Here is a 19,840-nt window from a genome sequence, read left to right as displayed (position 1 = left end):
CTACACTCCATCCCAACTCCCTCCAGACATCCACTCAGCACATCCACACCCTTCCTACTCAGATGCACACCATCCCTAGCATACAAATCCTTTTGCCCATAGAACCTATCCCATACATCCACAAAGCTGACACCCACATCCTTACACATCCCTTTTACCCGATCATTCACACCAATGGCCCTAGACAACCATTCCTGCTAACATACACACGAGGCAAGATTCCTGACACTACACACCTCCTACCACTCTCCCTTATCTTGCCTAACATTTCCCGAAATCTTGCCACTAACTCCTCCGACCCACCTGCTCTGACATCGTTCCCACCTACGTGCAAAACTACTACACCCTCCCTCTCCATCCCCCCAACTCTCTTCTGCACCTCCTCACTCACTGCCTTCACACCTGCACCAGGCATACACATGTTCGTCCTCCTATCCCTGTCTTTCCCACAGAAAGTGCTATCTAAGTACCTAACCTGAGAGTCACCCACCACACACACCTGAGGTGTGCTAGGCACAACCCTCCTCCTCCTCTCCTCTACCCCCTTCTCTCTCCTTTCACTCACCACAACCACCTCATTCACTCCACTCTCACTCTCCCCCTCCCCCTCCAACAAACCGAACCTATTTTCACACTCAACAGGTTTAGTCCTATCCTCCCTAACTGCCTCTGCTTTCCTTCCCTCTGTACAAGGGCCTTATCCATCCTTGTATTTTTTTTTCTTTTTTTTTACGTAGGGAAGAGGGCCAGCCAAGGGCAAAAAAAAGAAAGTTAGAAAAAAGCCCACTTGAGCGCTGGCTCTCCAAAGAGTACAAAAAGTGCCAAAACCGTCAGCCAAAATTAGAGCAATGCCTGATACCTCCCTCTTAAAAGAATACAAGTTGTAGGAATTCGGAAATACAGATGCAAGGAGGGAGTTCCCGAGTTTACCAGTGAAGGGGATGAATGATTGAGCGTACTGGTTAACTCTTGCATTAGAGAGTTGGACAGAATAGGGATGAGAGGAAGAAGAAAGCCTGCAGCATGGCTGCAGGAGGAGGCATGAGTTAAGATCAGTAGAACAGTTACCATGAAAATAGCGATAAAATATAGAAAGGGATGCAACATTTGGTGAGAAAGAGACTGAAGACAGTTAGTCAGAGGAGGAGTTGATGAACAAGAGCTGATTCCACCCTATCAAGCAAAGCTGTGTGACTGGAACCCCCCCAAACATGCGAAGAGTACTCCATACAGGGACGGATAAGGTCCTTATACAGAGTAAGCAGTTGGAGGGGATTCCACTCACACAGTTTTATTAGATAGAGTGGAATCAAAAGTTTTTCGTCTTATAAACTCCCCTCCTGTGATTCACTGTCTTTAGCCTCTTTCTCACTTCTGAAATGTTGCATCTGTTTCTGTCTTTTATTGTTATTTTCATGCTAACTATTCTACTGATCTTGCTAACTGCATGCCTTCCCTCCTTCTGTGGCCTTGCTGCACAAGGCTTTCTTTTTCCTCTCACCTCTATTCTGTCCAACTCTCTAATGCAAAAGTTAGCCAGTATTCACAATCATTAACACCTTTCTCTAGTAAACTCTGTGGAACTACCTGCCTGCTTTTATATTTCCATCATCCTATGACTTGACTTCTTTTAAGAGGGAGGTTTCAAGACATTTGTCCCTCTTTTTTGGCTAATTCCTTTCTCATCTTTTAGGGAACTTGCAGTCTAAGTGAGCCTTTTTCTTATATATTGTTGCCCTTGGTAAGCTTCCCTCTTGCATAAAAAAAAAAGATAGCTACTAAAAAGGGTGCCAGAACTAAAGGACTTGACATATGAAGAAAGGCTGAAGGAAGTGGGACTGCCAATCTTACAAGATTGAAGAGAAAGAGGAGATCTAATAACAGTATATAAAATAATAAATGGCATTGAAAAAAACAGACAAGGAAGACCTGGTGCTGGTGATAGAAGAAGATAGGAGAACAAGAGGACATGTAAAGAAGATTAGGATGAGGGAGTGTGTGAAGGATATTAGAAAATACAGTTTTCCACATAGGCTACAGGAAAAGTGGAATGCATTGAGTGATGAAGTTGTTACAGCACATAATGTGCATAATTTTGAAGAAAAATTGGATAAATGGAGACATGGAAACAGGACACTATGAGCCCCGCTTAAACCTTGTACAATACAAGGTAAATACAACTAGGCAAATATACACACATAAGTAAAATACTTTGAAAAAAGTATAAAATGTTGACTAATATTAGAGTGGCATTTCAGTGCATTCAAAAGGATATGGTGAAAAATTATTATAAGTATGATTCTTCTAAAGTTGGAATATGCAGCAGTGGTGTGGTTGTTGAGCTTGAAAAAGGATATAAGAAGATTAAAATGGATTCAGAGGACACCTACAAAAGATGTTGCCAGAACTAAAGAACCTAATCATGAAGAACGCTGAAATGGAACTGCCAACCTTATAAGATAGAAGAGAAAGAGGAAACCAAATAACATTGCACACAAAAGTTAATGGCATTGAAAAGATAGACAAGGAAGACCTGGTACTGGTGACAAAAGAAGCTGGAAGGACAAGAGGACATGCAAAGAAGATTAGGAAGAGGCAGTCTGTCAAGGATATTGGGAAATATAGTTTTCCACATAGAATGGTGGAAAAGTGGAATGTATTGAGTGATGAAGTTGTTCCAGCACATAATGTGCATAACTTTGAAAAAAAATTAGATAAGTGAAGATATGGAGAAAGGACACTATGAACCCTGCTTTAACTGTGTGCAACACAACTCTGTCAATACGATGAGAAATACACACACACACACACACACACACACACACACACACACACACACACACACACACACACACACACCTTTAAATTACAGACCGGTATCACTAACTAGTGTAATATGCAAGATGTGTGAAAAAGTAATAAAGAAGCAATGGATTGAGTTTCTTGAAGACAACAAAATATTATCAAATAGCCAATTTGGTTTTAGAAAAGGTCGGTCATGTGTGACAAATTTATTGAGTTTCTACTCTAGAATAGTTGATAAAGTACAAGAGAGAGAGGGATGGGTTGACTGTATTTATTTAGATCTAAAAAAGGCTTTTGATAAAGTACCACATGAAAGATTACTATGGAAGTTAGAGGAGAAGGGAGGCTTAAAAGGAAGCACATTGAGATGGATGAAGAATTACTTAAGGGGGAGAGAAATAAGGACGATAGTTAAAGATATGAAGTCAAAGTGGAGAACAGTAGACAGCGGAGTGCCACAGGGGTCAGTATTGGCACCAATACTTTTTCTCGTATATATAAATGACATGCCAGAGAGAGTGAACAGCTACATAAATCTGTTTATGGACGATGCGAAACTGTGCAGAGTCATTAAACAAAAGAGGATTGTGAAATACTACAGGAAGACTTAAACAAGATCTGGAAATGGAGCAAAAAATGGGAAATGGAATTCAATGTGGACAAAAGCCATGTCATGGAAATGGGAAAAAGTGAAAGACGACCAGTGGGAATCTATAAGATGGGAGATGGAGTAGAACTAGAAAAAGTAAAAAAGGAAAAGGACTTGGGAGTGACAATGGAAGAAAATAATCAACCGGTAAGCCATATTGATAGAATTTTCAGAGAGACGTATAATTTGCTAAGGAATATTGGAGTAGCATTTCACTATATGGACAAGGAAATGATGAAGAAATTGATAAGTACTAAAATAAGACCTAGATTGGAATATGCAGGAGTTGTGTGGACTCCCCATAAAAAGAAACACATAATAAAATTAGAGAGACTACAAAAAATGGCTACAAGAATGGTTCCAGAATCTAAAGGGATGGCATATGAGGAGAGACTAAAGGCAATGGATCTACCAACCTTGGAGCGGAGAAGAGAGAGAGGGGATCTGATACAAGTTTATAAATTGATTAACGGAATGGATGAAGTGGATAATGAGAAACTGATCCTGAGAGAAGAATATGACTTTCGAAGCACAAGATCGCATAGTAAGAAACTAAGGAAGGGACGATGTCTGAGAGATGTTAAAAAATTCAGTTTCCCGCAAAGATGTGTTGAGACTTGGAACAGTTTGAGTGAGGAAGTGGTGTCAGCAAAGAGTGTACATAGTTTTAAAGAAAAATTGGATAAGTGTAGATATGGAGACGGACCACACAAGCATAAAGCCCAGGCCCTGTAAAACTACAACTAGGTAAATACAACTAGGTAAATACACACACACACACACACACACACACACACACACACACACACACACACACACACACACACACACACACACACACAAGTTTATAAACAGCAAAACACAAAACAAGAAAACAATTGAAAAGATAATTAAAGAAGGGAAGACATACCAAACAGAGAAGGAAATGTGTGAAATAATGAATGAGAGCTTCAAAACAGTGTTCACTGCAGAAGATTTCACAGATCTAGTCGGACATTACATTGCCAAGGATTACATGATATCACAATGCACAAAGAGGATATTGGAAAATTATTGGATAAGTTGGATGTCAGAAAAGCAATGGGGCCAGATGGTGTATCAGGCTGGGTGTTAAAAAAATGTAAAGAGCAACAGTTGGATCCAATTTGTGAAATAATTACAAGTTCACTGAATGAAGGGAAAGTTCCACTAGAAGGGAAAAGAGTCAATGTAATACTTATATTTAAAGGAGGAAAGGCAACTGAGCCATTAAATTAGAAATTGGTGTCACTTACAAGTGTTGTGGGGAAATTGTGTGAAATAATTATCAACGAAAAATGGGTTAAACATCTGGTAGAAGAACAATTCATATCAAACAGACAATTTGGGTTCAGGACAGGATGATCATGTGTGTCAAAGGTATTAAATTTCTACTTGAGAGTAATAGGACTGGAAAGCAGAGATGAGTGGGTGGACACAGTATACCTGGACATAAAAAAGGCTTTTGATAAAGACTATTTAGGAAACTAAAGAACATAGGAGGACTGCGAGGAACTTTGCTAGAATGGACAAGGGATTATTTGAAGGACAAGGATATGAGAATTGTGATCAGAGATACATATTCATTTTGGGGTCAGTGTTAGCTCCTATTATGTTTCATATTTATGTAAACGACATTCACATTGGGATAAACAGTTATATTAAATTTATTTGCTGATGATGCAAAGCTGCTAAGAGTTATCAAAACCAGGAAGGACTGTTTGCTATTACAGGAAGATACAAACAAAATCTATGAGTGGAGTAAGAAATGGAAATTGGAGTTCAATGCCAAGAAATGTCACATAATGGAACTAGGAAAGAGCAAAAGGAGACTGGTATTGAACTATTTGATGGGAGAGGAACAAATAATGAAGACTAAAGAGGAAAAAGATCTGGGAGTGATTATACAAGAAAATCTGAACCCTGAAAATCACATAAGCAAGATATTTTGGATTATCATATAAAATGTTGACTAATATAAGAGTGGCATTTCAATTCATGGACAAAGATATGATGAAAAAAAATCATCACAAGCATGATATGTCCAAAGCTGGAATATGCAGCAGTGGTGTGGTCTCAGCTCTAAAAAAATACAAGAAGACTAGAATGGATACAGAAGATTGATATAAAGAGCTAAAGGACCTAACATATGAAGAATGGCTGAAAAAATGGGACTACCAACCTTACAAGATAGAAGAGAATGAGGAGACCTAATAACAATGTACAAGATAATCAACGGCATTGAAAAGATAGACAAAGAAGACCTGGTGCTGGTAACAGAAGAAGATAGAAGGACATGTGGTCATGTAAAGAAGATCAGGATAAGGCACTGTGTGAAGGATATTTGAAAAAAACAGTTTTCCACATAAAAATGTGGAGAACCGGAATGCATTGAATAATGAAGTTGTGCACATATGTGCATAACTTTACGGAAAATATAGATAAATGGAGACGTGGAGACAGGACACTATGAGCCCCGCACAAACCCTGTACAATACAACTAGGTAGGTAACTACACACTGAATGTCACAGCAAAGGTCACTTTTAGACACAGCTGTCTTCCAAAGGATGAAGGCAGCAGCCTTCACACATGGTGATGCCTATTACAATAAAGAATACTGAACACGTTTAAAATAACACACAAAAGACAGAGAGAGAGAGAGATTATGATGTTATTGTCAAAATTCAACAATGTCAAACATAAGAAAAAAAAAAAATGCAGAAAAACCCACATAAGACAGTGGGCAACAATCCTATAGACTGGTTTCCAGTAGACTATTACCAGTATCAGTAGTAGTATCAGTATTGGCCTAATTTTGTGGTATCAATATTGCTATTGGTAAAAAATTCTGGCATTGGTACATCTCTACTGTAAAGATAAAATAAAAATACACTTTTTTTTTTCAAAATAGTAATGGGTGTGACTAATGTGACTGGCTTTACCCAAGTTTACAGATGTGAAATAATTTATTCACTGAAACTAGAATAAAGTGATAGTGATACAAAATTTTTTTCCCTGCTTCCTCTGGTGAATAATGACCAGGATGGTGTCTCCTAATACCAAAGCTTTGGTTTTAAAATCTGGAAACTATTACTCAGAGAAGAAACCCTTCACTATCTTAAACTATGGATAAGATTGAAAGCAGAACACTTGAGAACTAATTGACCTCCATCTAAGCACATTACTACTATACTACAGCAACACAACAATAAATTGCAAAATATAGAATTGAATAAAAATTTACTTTATTTCATAAGAAAACTATTGACACTTACTGGAAAGAGTGAGGTGGAGGAGAGTGAGCAGCAGGTGGTGGGAGAGGTGGACCAGCATGTTGGGAGAATGCTGGCTTCCTTCCTCCCCTCCCAGACCACTGCTGAGAAGAGCCAGGCGTACACTTCTGATCTCACTAACACTCACCCGCACCACCTCCAACAGAAACCTAAAAGAAGAGAAGGAATAAAAAGTTTAAGTTGTGGGTAGCTGTAATGTGAAAAATATTGTTTTATTTTGAATATTCTAATTTCAGGTCAAGAATAATATTCACATGATTAAAAGCAAAATGAAATTAAGTATATTTAAAGTTCTTCTACAATACAAACTTATGGAAGAAGGAATTCATCTTAAACAAAATATCAGAATAGTATCAAGTGAAGTCAAACAATATTGAGATGAAGAATACTTCCTCAGCACAAACCCAAAGAATGGAGAGAAATGCAAGACTTAAATGGTAGTAAAAAACTAATGTATCCTGGATATCTTGGATTTTGAAGAAAGAATTTTCAAATAAATGATAATAGAACTAATCTTGCAGTGAGTATATACACTAACCCAGTATAAGTTGGACCAATTGGAGGAAGGCAAATTAAAGTTATCCACAAAATATGTTCCGAGGGATTTTTCCCTTTCCACATTTTGCATGGTCTGTGTAATGCATTACATACCATATTTGATGGGTCACAAGACACACCTTTTTCTCCCCCCAAAAATGTTTCAGGAAATGACCCTACATCCTACGAGGCCAACATTCAGTATTGAGACAGTGGTTGGTAGCAACAGAGGCTCAAAAATCAAACCCACGACATCTTTGCAGATGTAAACAAGTTGATGATCGGTACTACACCACAAAACAACTATTTCCTTCATGGTACCAATATATAATAGTTAAAGGAGGTAAGGCAACAGAACCACTAAACTACAAACCAGTGTCACTTACAAGCGTCGTAGGGAAGTTATGTGAAATAATTATCAAAGAAAAATGGGTTAAATTTCTAGAAGAGGAAGAAGTCATATCAAACAGACAATTTGGGTTCAGGACAGGGTGGTCATGTGTATCAAACTTATTAAGCTTCTACTCCAGGGTTATTGCAGGACTTGAAACCAGAGATGGATGGGTAGACACAGTATACCTGGACATTAAAAAGTCCCTCAAGGAAGACTTCTTTGAAAACTAGAGAACATAGGAGGACTGCGTGAAACCTTGCTCGAATGGACAAGAGATTATTTGAAGGATAGAGAAATGAGAACTGTGGTCAGAGATACATACTCATCTTGGAGTAAAGTAACTAGCGGGGTGCCACAAGGGTCAGTGTTAGCCCCCATTATGTTTCAAGTTTATGTAAACAACATTCACATTGGGGTAAACAGCTATATGAATTTATTCGCTGATGATGCAAAGTTGCTAAAAGTTATCAAAACCAGAGAGGACTGTATACTGCTACAGGAAGACTTAAATAAGATCTATGAATGTAGCAAGAAGTGAAAATTGGAGTTTAATGCCAAGAAATGTCCCATAATGGAACTAGGAAAGAGTAAGAGAAGACCAGTATGGAACTATCTGATGGGCAAGGAGCAAATAATGAAGACTAAAGAGGAAAAAGATCTTGGAGTGATCATACAAGAAAATCTGAGCCCTGATAAACATATAAATAATATATTTGGACTATCATATAGGATGTTCACTAATATAAGAATGGCATTTCATTACATGGATAAAGATATGATGAAAAAAATAATCACAAAAATGATACACCCAAGGCTGGAATATGCAGCAGTGGTATGGTCTCCGAGTTCTAAAAAAGATATAAGAAAACTGGGAAGGATACAGAAGATTGCTACAAAGATGGTGCCGGAATTAAAGGACCTCACATATGAAGAACGACTGAAGGAAATGGGACTGCCAACCTTACAAGATAGAAGAGAACGCGGGGACCTAATAACAATGTATTTACCTATTTGTGTATTACAGGGTCCGAGCTAAGCTCTCTGTGTCCTGCCTCCTTGGCCACTCCTGTCATATCTCTCTTTCATCTGATTGACACACACTGCGTCAACGACATCACTGCTCAGTTTATTCCACTTATCAATACTACAATGCGGGAAACTGTACTTTCTCACATCATTTAGACAGATGTCTTTTATTAGTTTTTTTCCATGTCCTCAGAGATGATTACTTGTTGTCACCTTTATCAACTCTCTGTCCAATATGTCAATCTTGTTCACCAATTTATACATAGTTATCATGTCTCCCCTTGTTCTTCTCTCTTCTAATGTGGTCAGCCCCAGTTTCCTCAGTCTTTCCTCATAGTTTAACTCCCTGAGTCCTGGTACCATCCTTGTTGCCAGCCTCTGTACCCTTTCTACCTTCTTCACATTTTTCTTCATATGCAGTGACCAGATGCAAGCTGCATATTCTAACTGGGGTCTTATTAAAGTGCATAGTATCTTCTTCATCATTCCTTCATCTAGGTAGTGGAATGCAAGACCAATATTTTGAAGCATGTTATATGTTTCCCCAAATATCTTGTTAATGTGTTTCTCCGGTGACAAAGTGTTTTGCACGGTTACTCCTAAGTCTTTCTCCTCATTGGTCTCTTTAATTTTCTCATCACCCAGCCTGTAATCCCTGTTTGGTCTGTATCTACTTCTTCCCATTTTTATAACATGGCTCTTGTTTATATTAAATTCCATCTGCCACTCTTTACTCCACTCATATATTTTATCAAGATCTTCCTGCAACTTGTTACAATCTTCCACATTCTTTACTCTCCTCATAATTTTAGTATCGTCCGCGAACATATTCATGTAACTCAATTCCTACTGGCATATCATTAACATAAATCAAGAACATGATGGGACCAAGAACTGACCCTTGTGGAACTCCACTGGTTACCTTTTTCCACTCTGAATTCTTTTGTTTCACCACTGTTCGCATTTTTCTTCCCACTAAGTAATTTTCCATCCATTTTGCTAATTTATCACTTACTCCTCCAATCTTCTTTAGTTTCCACATCAGTCTTTTGTGTGGCACTTTATCAAAGGCCTTTCTCAAGTCCAGGTAAATAGCATCCACCCATCCCTCTCTATGTTGTAGTATGTCAGTCACTCTTGAATAAAAACATAATAAATTGGATATGCACGATCTTCCTTTTCTGAAACCAAACTGCCTTTCGCTCAGAATGTTTTCACTTTCTAGATACTCACTCCACTTAGCTTTAATTACTTCTTCACATACCTTGCACAATATACTAGTTAACGATACTGGTAGTATGTCAGTCACTCTTGAATAAAAACATAATAAATTGATACGCACGATCTTCTTTTTCTGAAACCAAACTGCCTTTCGCTCAGAATGTTTCACTTTCTAGATACTCACTCACTTAGCTTTAATTACTTCTTCACATACGTTGCACAATATACTAGTTAACGATACTGGTCTGTAATTTAACGGTTCCATTCTGCTACCATTCTTATATATAGGCACAATGTCAGCTCTTTTCCACTCTTTCGGGACTATTCCTGTTCATATGGAGGATACCTCCATATGAACAGGATTAGTCCCGAAAGAGTGGAAAAGAGCTGACATTGTGCCTATATATAAGAATGGTAGTAGAATGGAACCGCTAAATTATAGACCAGTATCGTTGACTAGTATATTGTGCAAGGTATGTGAAGAAGTAATTAAAGCTAAGTGGAGTGAGTATTTAGAAAGTGAAAACATTCTGAGTGAAAGGCAGTTTGGTTTCAGAAAAGGAAGATCGTGTGTATCCAATTTATTATGTTTTTATTCAAGAGTGACTGACATACTACAACATAGAGAGGGATGGGTGGATGCTATCTACCTGGACTTGAGAAAGGCCTTTGATAAAGTACCACACAATAGACTGATGTGAAAACTAAAGATGACTGGAGGAGTAAATGATAAACTAGCAAAATGGATGGAAAATTACTTAATGGGAAAAGAAATGAGAAAAATGGTGAGAGGAAAGATGTCCGAGTGGAAAAAGGTAACCAGTGGAGTTCCACAAGGGTCAGTGCTGGGTCCCATCATGTTTTTTATTTATGTTAATGATATGCCAGTAGGAATTGACAGTTATATGAACATGTTTGCAGACGATACTAAAATTATGAGGAGAGTAAAGAATGTGGAAGATTGTAACAAGTTACAGGAAGATCTTGATAAAATATATGAGTGGAGTAAAGAGTGGCAGATGGAATTTAATATAGACAAGACCCATGTTATGAAAATGGGAAGAAGTAAATACAGACCAAACTGGGATTACAGACTGGGTGATGAGAAAATTAAAGAGACCAATGAGGAGAAAGACTTAGGAGTAACCGTGCAAAACACTTTGTCACCGGAGAAACACATTAACAAGATTTTTTTGGAAAACATACAACATGCTTCAAAATATTGGCCTTGCATTCCACTACCTAGATGAAGGAATGATGAAGAAGATATTATGTACCTTAATAAGACCCCAGCTAGAATATGCAGCATGTGTCTGGTCACCGCATATGAAGAAAAATGTGAAGAAGGTAGAAAGGGTACAAAGGCTGGCAACAAGGATGGTATCAGGAATCAGGGAGTTAGACTATGAGGAAAGACTGAGGAAGCTGGGGCTGACCACATTAGAAGAGAGAAGAACAAGAGGAGACATGATAACTATGTATAAATTGGTGAACAAGATTGACATACTGGATAGAGAGTTGATAAAGGTGACCACAAGTAATTATCTCCGAGGACATGGAAAAAAGCTAATAAAGGACATCTGTCTAAATGACGTGAGAAAATACAGTTTTCCGCATCGTAGCAATGATAAGTGGAATAAACTGAGCAGTCATGTCGTTGATGCGATGTGTGTCAATCAGATGAAAGAGAGATATGACAGGAATGGACAAGGAGACAGGACACAGAGAGCTTAGCACGGGCCCTGTAATACACAAATAGGTAAATAGGTAAATACAATATCAAATATGGGGTTCAACAATTGATCCTTACATTCTTTTAGCAATCTCCCAGATATGCCATCAGGCCCCATTGATTTATTAATATCCAAATTGCTTATAATTTTCCTTATATCTTCTTTAGTAACCATGATGTCCTGCATTTGCTTTATTTCCGTAGGCCTTTCTCCTGTAAAATGCTCCTCCTTTGTAAACACTTTGCAAAAGTTGTTGTTCAATATTTCAGCTATATCTCTTGTATCCTCATATACTTCTTTCCCATCTTTTACTTTTTCTATTGCCTCCCTTTTATTTAGTTTTCCATTTATGAATTTGTAAAACATTTTAGGGTCACTATCACAGTTTTCCACCACTCTCTGTTCATATTCCTTTTGTGCTGTTCTCCTTACTTCAACATATCTATTCCTTGCTGTTTTGTAGACTTCTCTTGATAATACATCACTATTTTTCTTAAGTTTCTTTTATGCCTTTTCTTTGTTCTTTTTTGCTTCTTAACAATTTCTATTAAACCACTGTTTATTATTTAAAGTCCTCTTTCTGTGATATGGCACAAACTTCTTCACAGCAGAGTTATATAAATCCATAAATTTATCGTATTTCAATTGCATATTCCCTTCCTGGTATACCACAGACCAGACATTTCATTAAAGAACTCTCTTATATGGTTATAATATGCCCTAACATAATTTAATTTTTCCTCCCTGTGCTCCACACTCTTTTCCGTGCTTAATTCTGTATCCAGCTCAAAACTTAGGACATCATGGTCGCTTTTCCCCAAGGGACATTCATGTTCAATTTCCTCTTTTAGGGAGATGCCCTTCGTAAATACCAAGTCCAACCTTGCTGCAATATCCTGTCCCCTGCACCTTGTTTGTTGATTATCTCACCCACTGTGTCATCAAGTTATTTGTTGCTACGTTTAACAATTCCTCTGCCCACTCACCACCATTCACGACTTCGTAGTCTTCCCACACTATTTCCTTACAATTAAAGTCCCCGACTATCATCACTCTATCCTTTCTGATGAGTTCTTGCTTCATTCTGTCCAGAGTATTTCTCATCACCATTTGATACTGTTCTTAGTTCCAAGCACTGGTTCTGGGTGGTATGTATACTGTTATAATATTAATGTCCCTCTTACCATCTGTTATAAGCATACTTATCACTTCTTCATTTCCTTTACTAAAGTTCACCTCCTTCACTATCAGATCTTCCTTAGTAAAAACCATTATACCACCACCTCCTTTATTTTTTCTATCATTTCTCCATACTTTGTAGTGTTTTACATCAAACCAATCTAGCTTTATTTCGGGCCTTAACTTTGTTTCCACCACACACATTATGTCTGGTTCATTGATTCTTAGGTAACCCATACATTCTAGCCTCTTAGACAGAAATCCATCTATATTCGTGTAAGTCACTTGAATTCCATTCCTAATCTCCTTCTTCCATGTTTCAATCAGTGTACTGTCTATTCCGTCTGTTTTATCCACCACTTCTTCAGCCTCCCATTTCTCATCCTCCAAAAAAACTTGGTCTTTTCCTCCTCGGTTCTTTCTTCATTTTTCTCTCTCACTTCAGTTACAAGCTCTTTCATTTTCATTCTTTCATCCTGTCATATTTCTTCTTATGTAAATTGTTTTGGTTTCCTCGTAGTCTTTAAGTTTCCAGGCCCTCCTCAGCAAGGCCTCGGCTGCCACCTGAGACTTTAATGGTCTACTCTTGCCTTCCTCAAAAGCTCCTAGTCTCACACTTTCCTCTACCTCAGCATATAGGCATTCTTCCTCCTCAGAGATCTTATTCAGTAAAAACTTAATCTTGTCATTTTCCTTATCCCTCCCATCTTGCCAGTTCCTGTTAGTTTCCTCCCTCAAACCTGTTATGATCACGCATTTTTTCTTTCAGCAATATCTCTCACCACATACTCATTTTCCTTCAATGCCTTTACCATTTCACTCTGTGTAATCACTTTATTTTCTTCTTCTTGCTTTTTCATTATCTCTTTAAAGGACTTTTGTACTTCTTGGTGTTCATGTTTCACTTCCTCCATTTTGGCATCAATTAGGTTAAGGCATTCCTCCTTCCCCAAGTCTCCTTCGGATATTTTCTATAAGATAGTAAATTATATTGAAAAGATAGACAAAGAAGACCTGGTGCTGTTGGCAGAAGAGGAAGGAAGGACAAGAGGACATGAAAAGATCAAGATGACGCAGTGTGCGAAAGTTCTTGGAAAATACAGTTTTCCACACAGAACGGTGGGAAAATGGAATGTATTGGATAATGGAATTGTTGCAGCACATGGTGTGCATAACTTTAAAGAAATATGAGATAAATGGAGATATGGAGACAGGACACTATGAGCCCTGCTTTCTTCAATTTTCTCTCTCACTTCAGTTACAATACAACTAGGTAAATACAACTAGGTAAATACATGCTTATTTCACATTTTGAATGGCACGGACATGTCTTCATGTGACTTGGGCGAAGAAAGAGTCATCGATGCTTTTCTAACCAGTATGCAAACTGAGTGGCTAAAATTACTCAGTCAAAAGATAAAAATGCCTACTGGTGCACTCAGGATAGAACAAAAATAGATAAGAAAAAAACTGAAAGCGTCTTCCTTATTCGATATCCTGCTTATTTGGGTGCAACTTAACAGCGGTTTATTGTAGCTCACTAGAGCATGAAAAATTAAATGACACAACAGTCAAAAGTGCATGTTATGGAAATTAGTCATCTGAGAAGTGACTGGAAAGTAACAAAATGGAAGCACTAAAACAATTAAAAGTTATATAAGAGATGTGGTATGAGGACATGTGCAAATAGTGGCATGGACTGGCACGATGAGAGAAAAGGGGGAAAAAAAAAAATAAAATAAAAGAATAAAAAAAAAAAAAAATAATAATTTGACCATACTAGGAAAGATGAAGTGAAAAGACTTCATAGAGAATGTTTTCATAAATGAAACTGAATATATTAACTATAAAGGAAGGCCACTTGAATTGTAGAAAAATAAGATAAATGAGTCTATGTGTAATGCAGATAGTTTATATGGAGTGTTTGAACAATCAAGAATGGAATGTCTGGATACAGAGAGTTGGATAATCTGCTGTGACCATCTATATGAAAGCAAAAAAATCAGATAGATAGACGAATAAACCTTAAAAATTATCTGGCATTGCTGTGCTTCAAGAACAGAAACTTCCTAAAAGCAGAAATCCAATAAAAATTATTAATGTTTTGAAAGATCAAAAACATTTTCCTAGAACAAAATTTTTAAAACAAGTTGATCAATAAGAGGGAGAAGCAACTTCAATCAATATGGTCATCATTTGGGATTTTCAGTAATAATTTTTCTACTTGCTTTGACAGGAGCTCACCTGGCCATGGCCACCTGGGGTAGAGTTTCAGGTTGGGTCACATTGAGGGGATCGCGGAAACTTGCCGAAGTCTCTGACACTGGGAGTGGGAGTGAGGCTGGTCGCTGGGGACCCTGGTAGTGTGGTGTGGCCAAGACTGTGGTAGTGGTGGTGGTTGTGGTGGAGGTGGTGCAGGAAGGGGAGGAGGTGGTGTCAGGGATGGAGTCAGTGTGCACATAGTCCATGCTGAGGCCAAGCTCCTCTAAGCGGGCAAGGATGAGTTCCGAGGTGGAGTGAGTGATGAGGGCACGTAGCAGAAGCAAAACACCACCCACCCACCGCTCCACTCCTACCGTGGTCTCCTGTAGGAAGCAAAGATTGTCAGTACAATCTGTTATAAGGAAGAAACCAAATGGAAGGTACAGTCTAGAAAATGTAGCTTCATAAAGAGACAAAGGAAGAGTTCCACTCTAATCAGGACCATCTCCACTCTCATATCATCCAGCACAAAGTTTCCAAAAGTATCAAGCAACATTTCTCTTCAAGAAGTAAACATTATAAATCAAAATAAAATTTTGCTTTCTTGTTTTGTAGTAATCTGAAGAAGATAAGGGAGGCCTCCAAGTCCTTTGCCTTTTGTGTCTTTACATCCCTTTTTACATTTAAGAGAATGCAGACATATTCTGGACTTATGTATAACTTCTAATGGAAATTAGAGAAAAAAATCACAAAGGACACAATTGCAAGCCATAAAAGCAATTGTATGTCTTTTTGGAAACTGACGTCTGAGTGAGACAGCAACAATGAAAATAATCAAGAATAAAACAGGTTAAATAGAACTGAAAAATATTAATTCTACAGGTAACATTCTCCTACATAACACATTATTGATAGACATCTGAGCATTATTTCAATTCACTATAACACACCTGGACAGCAGTTATGTATACTTAAAACACAATCAAAAGTAAAAAAGTACATGCCAGTAGAGTGTTAAAATTAAAGCAATAAGAAAGAAGAGAAGAAACAATGATGGTGACACATTTAAGAAGCCACTAGCTGCTTGGTAGTGTAGTGGTTAGTAGACTCAGCTTTTAACCAACACATCTTACAAGAGAAACACAATCTGGACTTTGCTCATTTCATGCTATAAATTCTGTTTACCCAGAAAAGAATACATATGAGATACAAGTGAAGGAATTTCTTTTCTTCCTTTACCTCACAACCTGGCAGGAATGGGAGGCTACCAATCCTGTCCTCCTGTGTGTGTGTGTGATCTTGCACCAGTAGAAGGCCAACAATCCTGCTCTCCTGTGGGTGTGTGGAACTTGTGTGTGTGTGTGGATCTTTGCTACAACAGACCAAATAAGGGTCTATGCTATACCAAAAAAGAAAGGCATTTAAAAAAAAAAAATGAAATGGAAAAAGATAATAATCAGAAGGCTGTATCTTTCCAATATAACTCACCAGTTCACATGGGGAAGTAAATAAGGCCTTCAGCACACAGTCAACAGGCCTGTACACAGATGCACATACTCCATTCATCACTTCCTCCAAGGCACTCAGTGATTCCTGCAACCAGTGACATAGAAGTATTAATATATGTGTTGTCTAAATCACATCATATAATATGTGGCACAACCTACTATATTGAGGTATGCAAAACACAACAAAACTGAGTTGTTATGTATCAAATAATCCATCTCAATCTTTCTTATGAGGTAACTGACACATTTTGAGAGCCCAAAGACCCAAAGGATTGGCCAATAAAGCTGAAAACAAACAGCAAATCATTTTTCCAACAAAACTTTTTTCCATGGATCGATACATGGTAAAATATTTTGTGCTAAGGAGAGGCAAGTGCTCAAGAGAGGTGTTGTGACCAATCAGCATGTAGGATTATGTCAGTCACCACTTTCCAGCCAATGGGAACACAGGCAAGTACCACCTGAGTAAGAAGGAAGCCACAGAATGAAGGAAAATGGGGCCTATGCCCATTAATATTAGGTTGATATTACACAAGGAAATAATAAAAAAAAAATTTTAATTCCCTCTGAACAAAACTAATCATTGAAGAGAATGTACAATGAATCTCAAGTTTTTAAAAGAGTCACATTAGGTTGTACAATATCTGAAAAAGCAATGCTTGTTGTCAAATTCTCACATGGTCAAGAGTTTTAAAGTACATCATTGAAAATATTGCAGCTTGCAAGACAAACCATACCAATCAATGACATTCACTTATCTATATGACACAAATGTAATGATGTATTTAGTTATTGTTTTATGATGATGATGAAAATGTTTCCATTGCATTTTGTCTCATCAATATAAACAGCGAAAATGAAAGCTGCTTTTGACAGTTCTACGACAAATGTCATGTATGGACACTTACCTCACTTCAGCACCAGAGCTGGCGTGAAGTAAGTCCGGGCATAGCTGAACAGGGAGAGGGACTATCAAATATCGTTTCCTCATTTTCTTTGTTTGTGTCACTTACTTCAGAATGGTAGGGAGTGCCACATATTAGTGTACCATCAGCCTACACTGCACTACACTACAAGAACCAAAATACTATCCCTTTACAGAAAATATTCTTCATTTCAGACCCATATGGTAATACAGTAAAACTCCATTAATCCAATCACCAATGATCCAAATTTCCCAAGAGTCAGAATTTTTGAAGGTGGTCAAAACTATCATACATGCCAGATCATAAGACAACTCTTTATACAAGATGACCCCCAAATTTTCATGAAAAAGTTCAGGTTTTGAGCTATTACCACTGTCTAAGACGACTCCCTTAATGGTGGAGGGTGCATCACTGACAAACATGAAGGGCTTGCGTGGTGGTCGGTTCCCACACTTACTGTATTTAATGGCTCACCAGACACACCTTTTCTACATAAAAAGTCTCAGGAAATGAGACTGCATCCCAGGAGACCAAGATTCAGTATTAAGGCAGTGGTTTAGCTCTTTTTTTTTTTTCCCTGGCCTATAGTGCCTGTAGAGTACTGGAAGTGCTGTTAAAATTCCACCAATTAATGGCGCAGGCTATTTCATTTATTGTGGTACCCATATTAGCCCCATATCACCACCCAAGTGCATCTTTGGTGTAACCACCTAGAACCTGGGTATCATAGTGATGTGTAGGTAACTTTAAACCACTCGATAAACCACTCGATAAATAGCAAAGTATCAAAACTACATGTGGTGGGATTTTAACCTACTCATGGACGTCTGCCCGATCCCATGCTCACCACCTTATCCACTATGCCACCAATGGCACTGTGGCAACAGAGGCTCTAAAATCAAAACCCAGATATCTTTGCACATATAAACAAAGTGATAATGGGTATTACACCACAAAAAAAAACTTCTTTAAAGGTAACAATACATAATAGGGCATACATACCAGTCATTCATGCAAAATGACACCAATCAGGAAGAATTTGCCATACACCACATGAAACAAAACAAAACATGTGACAAGCGATCTTAATCTCAACACAGGCAAGACTCACTGCATTCTTTGCAGTGTGATTCTGTTACTCCTTGAGGTAAGACACACTCCCATACAATTAAAACTGCACCTATCATTTAACATTCTTATCTTGCATCCATGTAAAAAAAAAAAATGATAAAAAGAGAAAAATTATGAAAATTAGACCTGTAGTCTCTCACAGTCAGCGGTGATGCCATATGTCAGGTACATGTTTACATCTCAAAACAAGATTGGTTTGTAGGCTATTAGCAAATATTTATGTTTTTAAATGGGATATAATAATGATCTAAATGTATGTGAGAATCTTCAAATGTCATGTGAAATCCCTCAATTCATAGGCAGAGCTTAATCTGCTTTTTACCTTTTTTTTCATTTCAATGTCTGCCAAAACTGGGTGCATCTTATGATCCATCAAATATGGTAAGTAATGTTGACCTTCAGTAACTCAGACTAATAAGGAAAAGGTTAGCCTGAAAATGGGAATGTTATACAAATTCCAAATTCCCCCTACCACCCCCACAAAAAAAAAAAATAAATAAATAAAATAAATAAATAAATAAATAAATAAATAAAAAAAAAAAAATAAATAAATAAATAAAGATGGGCAGTTCAATTCGGACTTTTGGGGGACAGTGCATGACTTATTTTGGGATTATGGTGTCTCCAAACCTTCAGACCATAAACTACCACATAGTGTAGTTTATTTTTTGATAATTAAGGCCCGTACCAAGAGTCACGAAGGTTTAAGGTCGAGGGTAGAAGGGAAGGTAATGTGGTACCAAGAGTCGCTGTCATTATTGGAACGAAGAGCAGAGGGAAGGTCGAAGGGAAGGCATGGGTGCCCCCGTGTCTTCCACATGACCTTCGAAGAAATATTTTATAATTTTCGTAAGCTGGAGTGACCAACGAATAGTATGAACTAAAATCAACATCAAGTAATATTTTCAATCTCGGAAAACCGATAGTTGTTTCCACGTAAGTTACTATTCTTTTTATAATAGTGAAGGATCGCCTTAAAATCACGAGGTGGAAGAACGCAGTGGATCCAGAAAGCTCGCCACCTAGCTGTTTTATGAAGCTTGTTTTCGTTTGTCAGGAAAGTTACAATGTTTATTTCATGGTAATAAATATTTTTTTTAGTGAGCTCATCATCCAAGCCTATTAAAGACCAAATATGTGCATGGGTTAATGGAAAATAGGAAGTGACAGGTGAACTGCCAACAGACAGAAGGCTGTCAAAGTATGCAAAGAAAAGG

At 37.8% G+C, this 19,840-nt stretch overlaps 1 protein-coding gene across 4 annotated transcripts in view; it reads right to left on the bottom strand.

The window, feature by feature from the left end:
* The window catches only part of LOC123502590 (huntingtin-like), a 420,122-nt gene that overhangs the window by 129,625 nt on the left and 270,657 nt on the right, over positions 1 to 19,840 (bottom strand). For 3 of the 4 annotated variants that reach the window (XM_045251746.1, XM_045251745.1, XM_045251744.1), the window contains exons 29-32: positions 16,547 to 16,651; positions 16,298 to 16,390; positions 15,101 to 15,441; positions 6,749 to 6,915 (exon numbers count right to left, since the gene is read on the bottom strand). In XM_045251746.1, the coding sequence (XP_045107681.1) occupies positions 6,749 to 6,915; positions 15,101 to 15,441; positions 16,298 to 16,390; positions 16,547 to 16,651 (706 nt within the window). The remainder of the gene's footprint in view (positions 1 to 6,748; positions 6,916 to 15,100; positions 15,442 to 16,297; positions 16,391 to 16,546; positions 16,652 to 19,840) is intronic. The other variant, XM_045251747.1, reaches the window with a different exon arrangement.

Source organism: Portunus trituberculatus, chromosome 12 (assembly GCF_017591435.1).
Source record: "Portunus trituberculatus isolate SZX2019 chromosome 12, ASM1759143v1, whole genome shotgun sequence".
Classification (NCBI taxonomy): Eukaryota; Metazoa; Arthropoda; class Malacostraca; order Decapoda; family Portunidae; genus Portunus; species Portunus trituberculatus.
The sequence above is the reverse complement of the archived record's forward strand: the minus strand, read 5'-3'. Positions and strand labels throughout refer to the sequence as shown.